The sequence below is a fragment of the Oxyura jamaicensis genome, chromosome 2 (assembly GCF_011077185.1).
Source record: "Oxyura jamaicensis isolate SHBP4307 breed ruddy duck chromosome 2, BPBGC_Ojam_1.0, whole genome shotgun sequence".
NCBI lineage: Eukaryota > Metazoa > Chordata > Aves > Anseriformes > Anatidae > Oxyura > Oxyura jamaicensis.
The window spans coordinates 93,348,189-93,353,120 of record NC_048894.1 but is presented as its reverse complement, the minus strand read 5'-3'; the positions used below and the strand labels follow the sequence as shown (position 1 = coordinate 93,353,120).

The 4,932-nt window shown below is 47.2% G+C and overlaps 1 protein-coding gene across 1 annotated transcript in view; it reads right to left on the bottom strand.

Moving 5' to 3' along the window:
* Positions 1 to 48: 48 nt before the first annotated feature.
* The window catches only part of IRX1 (iroquois homeobox 1), a 5,207-nt gene continuing 323 nt past the window's right edge, over positions 49 to 4,932 (bottom strand). The window contains exons 2-5 of the mRNA XM_035319804.1: positions 4,609 to 4,902; positions 1,099 to 2,113; positions 516 to 588; positions 49 to 129 (exon numbers count right to left, since the gene is read on the bottom strand). Of these exons, the coding sequence (XP_035175695.1) occupies positions 72 to 129; positions 516 to 588; positions 1,099 to 2,113; positions 4,609 to 4,869 (1,407 nt within the window). The 5' untranslated portion in view covers positions 4,870 to 4,902 and the 3' untranslated portion in view covers positions 49 to 71. The remainder of the gene's footprint in view (positions 130 to 515; positions 589 to 1,098; positions 2,114 to 4,608; positions 4,903 to 4,932) is intronic.

Sequence of the window (4,932 nt, the reverse complement as noted above, 5' to 3'; positions counted from 1 at the left end):
TTTTTTTTTTTTTTTTTTTTTTCTGTCCTTAATACCAGTCTCTGTATATTTTTTTTCAGCAAACCATTTAATCAAGCAGAAGGGAGAGCTGTTAAAATTCTCGGTGTTCCCTCTTGCTGAGCCAAAGAGCTGCAGGGGAGAAGGGAGGAAGGAAAAAAAAAAAAAAAAAAAAAAAAAAAAAAAAAGACGTAAAAATCTTTCAGTTAAAAAAAAATAATAATCTTTTCCTATAATCGTCTGTCTATTGCTATAATATCCTACTATCAGTCTTTGTCATTAATGTAATTAACACAAGATCTTTGAGGCCTGTTAAGTTTCAGAAAAGTTACAGTCTGGCTCTGTACAACTGTAATTTAGCCTAACTTTGAAAAGATTACAGCAACTTCTATGTTGTTCTTGTTTTCTGTATATAGTATTATGGTGCTGATTAGGTGTTATAATTAATCTTTATTATTCAAACACTCTGTTTTCGCATAAGTAACATTCCTTCAGTGAAAACAAACAAACAAACTCACTTGTCACGGACAGGCTGGAAGGGCGATTTGAGCGGCTGAGGTGGGGATTCAGTTCTTGGTACATTTTCTCTTTCTAGAAGAAGGCAGAAAACAAGAGAAAAAAAATAGAATAAAACCATCAAAAATCTGTACAGTGTGCATAAAACTCATCTCCCTCTGCCCCAATTGTTAGGACACATGTAAGTGTTTGCATGTGTGTGCATACGTACAATACAAGTGCATGGTTGTATTCACTTATTTTCAATATTTAAGGAGTACACAAGCTTTTCTTTTCATGTTTTGGACCATCACTGACCATCAGGAAGGAGGGAAGAAAAGCAAAGCTCGGAGAGTGTGCTTTGCAGCCCTATCCTGTCATCCTTAAATTGTCTAATGGGCATATAGGGTGAGAATGTAACAGTCCAGATGAAATAGACTGCATGCATACAACCAACATGCTGCAAGTAAAATTCAACACTAGGCTATACTGTCTGTAACACTGTTAAAGGCAGTCAGTTACACCGGGGCTGAATCTGACATCATCCCTCAAGAAGCTGATGTGCATGTGGTGAGGTGGAAGGGAGACAGCTGCCTGGGGCATTACCTAGGTGTTTGGGACTGGTCCTCTCTGAAGGTTTTTCACTGCTTAGGGCTCCCAGGGTTGCTGTTAAAACAGAAGGCTGTTGCTGGGCCTGGAGGTGGTGGTTGTGGTGAGCAGCGTGGTGGTGATTTACTCCCAAAAAGGACCTCACATTTAGCAGGGAACTCTGTGTGAGGAAAGCCCCATTTGTCCAGTTGTGAAATTTGCCAATCTGGCACGTGTAGAGTCCATGGCTGGGGAGAAATGCAGGATGCTGGATCTGTGAAGAAGTATGGTTAACCTGGGGAGGAGGGGGTGGAGGCGGGGAGGATTTCAAGCCACCATCAGGGCTGGTTGCCGTCTCTGCCAAAGACCAAATCTTGGGTTTGCTGTGAGATGGCATCTGCAAATTGCTCTGTCCCCCAGGACTGATGATTCGTGTGCTGTTGTCAGAGGCCTCCTTCACCATGGCCAGCGTGTCTTTGGGTTTCAGTCCTTCAGACCCTGACAGTACCAAATCCTTGTCTTTTTCCAAATGGTCCTCTTCACTGCTTTGTCTCAGGAGCTCAGGCTTCTCCTCCTCTTCCTCATTGCTCTGCTCCCCGTCGTTCTCATCAATTTTGTCTATATCTATGCTCTCCAGGTCGATCTCCTCATCGTCTTCATTCTTCTCGGGGTCCCCCTCATTGTCACTGCCGAAGAGGTTGGCATCTTCTTGGTCCTTACTCCGGGATCCCCAGGTCACCTTGTTCTCCTTCTTGAGCCGACGGCGGGCATTGGCGAACCAGGTGGAGACCTGGGTGAGGGTCATCTTGGTGATGATGGCCAGCATGATCTTCTCGCCCTTGGTGGGGTAGGGATTCTTGCGGTGCTCATTGAGCCAGGCCTTGAGGGTGCTGGTGCTCTCCCGGGTGGCATTTTTGGGTCGCCCTGGGTCCCCATACTGGAACTGTCCGTAGGGATAATAGCCGGGGGCAGTGTGGGCAGCAAAGGTAGCAGGGTGGACACCAGGATTATCTTTCAGCTCGTACTGGGAGCCCTGCAATACATTCAGACAAGCGGAGAGGAAAAAGCACATCAGTTATCTCGTTAGCGTCTCTAACAGACCTGAATAGGCTACTCCGGGAGCCGGAATACGCCTTTGAGCGGTGCAGAGGGGCTTCACAGTCAAAATCGGCCCTCCCGCTCCAGACTCTTCACGTTTAGATCAAGCAGAGGAATTCCCAAATGATCCCCCCTTCTTTCAGAGAAAGGAAAGGAGAGAGACTCAGCTGGGGTCTGCCAAACATAACGCGTTTTCTCCCCCAACCAAATCGAATCAAACGGCGGGAATGAAGCAAGTTCACATTCTCCTCTATGAAACAATTTACTGTGCGCTCGAAATTATCAGGCAGAGAAAGCAGGTATTACACCAGAGTTACCAACTAATGCCTGCGCACAACGTTGCGTTTATCTGCAAAATATCCAGGAGGATATTACAGATGCATTCAGGGCATTCTTATTTGGCCCCAGATCTGCCTTTAAAAGGAGAGGCTGGGGTGATGAATGCACAGCTTCAGCGCGAATACAATTCTCATGTGAGAGGTTTTCCACACACAATCGCCCCCCCCCATCCCCCCCCCAGCGCAAACACAAATAATACTCCGGGAATCTGGTGTAAAATATTAACTTCCAAGTGTTACAAGAGCCTTTAAACTCTGGAATGCAGGATGATCCGTGTACTGTAGAATATGTATATGCAGATACTTTATCTCATAAGTTTTACTTTGATCAGAGCAAACACAAATTGTTTACAAGCGTTTAGAGGCGGTGATTTATTTGCAATCAATATTCTTTTTATCATCAGTAGTAAAACACAGCAAGTCAAATTATCCCATCAGGTGTTTTGCTAAATAACATTTTATCTTTCTAGCAAGCTCATTAGGCCTCATTATTACCGCAAATAGTCCAGTTATTAACTTAATATTTTAGATCTTCATTTCCAAATGCTCGGAATCGTAGAATTTATTTCAAAATATCGCCACCGCAGTGAATTAGTGTAGTGAAACATCAGGATACCTTTGCGAGTAAGAAAGGAAACTGTTGCTGAGTATCTAACATTTAAAGCCGTTTTCTTATTTTTTTCCTCCCTATTACAGTGCCGCTTTCTTTTAGTCGAGAAATATATTCATAGTATTAATCTTGCGAAATTTTATGTCAGCCTTAAAAATGAACCTCTCAAAAATGTCAACAGAGAAACTAATCTAACTTTGTCAAACATTTATAAACGAACGTGTATTTTAATTTCAGAGGCAAAGCTTATATATAAGGAGAAGCCCGATGCAATTTTTATAATGTGTTACAGAGTAGGCTTTCTGCACCCCCTTTATTCCGTTGTCTTTTGTTATTGTTGCTGAAATGATATTATTTCTGTGATCTCTGCTGGGAATTCTTTTGAAGAAGCCACTTGTAAATCACTCATTGCTTCTGTGTCAACTTTTACTGCATTTCCAAAATCAAGGTTAGAAAAGTAGGAAACTCGTGCTGTTAAAAGTGCCTTCGTAAGAAATGTTTGCAGCATAAAATGAGCCGCTTTAAGGCGCTGACCCTTCATCAACAGCCTATCTGCCTGCCTGCCTGCATGTATCAAAAACATGTATCAAAAACCCCTCCAAGTTATGCCTTGCATGCACCTAGTTATAAATATTCACACTTCTATGTTTCAGGTAGAGAACAGAGAGGCACTGAGAAATAAAGTGGAACCTATTCGTACCGCCTCTGAGAAATTTGCAGACACGAGCAAAGAAAACGTTTCAGCGGCACCAGAGACAAAAAAAAAAGATGTCTCACTTTTTACCTATTACATTCTGACGGAGGGAAAAAAATGCGAGGAGAACTAGGGTAACTGTAATTTGATTTAGGGGTAGTGCCAATGTGCCTTTCTGCCCCAACACGGATAATGGGATGTTGATATCCTCCTTCGCTGAATGCAAGTTCGGTCTACGATACTCGCCATAATCAGAGTGGGAAAAGTTCAAGGAACTGAGCGGACCATTTTTAAAGCTTAAATAAAATGCCCTAAAATAAACGGACTTAGTGGCTACCTAGACCGCACTTTGGCCTTTCAGGGGGAACCCGGGGGAAGGTGTGTGTGTGTGTGGGGGGGGGGGGGGGGGCAAAAGAAAAAGACCCGACGGGAAGAGCAGCGCGCTGGAGAGCCCACCGAGACAGCAGCACCACTAGTACCGCCCGTCCCCAACCGCAACAACAACAACAAACAGCCGAGTTTCTAGAGCGTAGGATCCCTGCTTTCCCCCTCCGAGAAGCAAAACTCAGAGTTTTGCCCGGCGGCTGCAGCGGGGCCGACCTCCGCCCCGTCCCCAGCCCCTGCCACGCTCTCCGCGCCCTGCTCCGCGGCCTCCCCGCGGAGCTCGGACCTCGTCCCCCCGCAGCCTCCTCCTGCCTCAATCGGCGGCCCGAAGGGGCGCGGGGGAATTGGGTATAGGAGAGTCCGGGGGAGGAAGGAAGGAAGGATGCGCAGCGGTGCTTACTCACCATTTGGGAGAAGAGGCCGAGGTCGGCGGTGTAGGGCAGGAAGGCGCTGTAGTTGGGGGCGCTGTAGGGACTCGCGTACATGCCCAGCACCGAAGTGACAGCGGCCGAGCTGCCCAGCTCGGCGCCCGCCGGCCGGCCCGAAGCGGCGGCGGCGGCGGCTGCGGCGGCGGCGGCGGCGGCCAGCACCCCGGGCCGGTCGCTCCCGTACACCGCCTGGCTGGCGCTGAGATACTGCGGGTAGCCCAGCTGGGGGAAGGACATCTCCGGGGCGCGGGCACAGCGGCGGCAGCGGCACTGGCGGCGGCGGCGGTAGAAGCGGCAGAA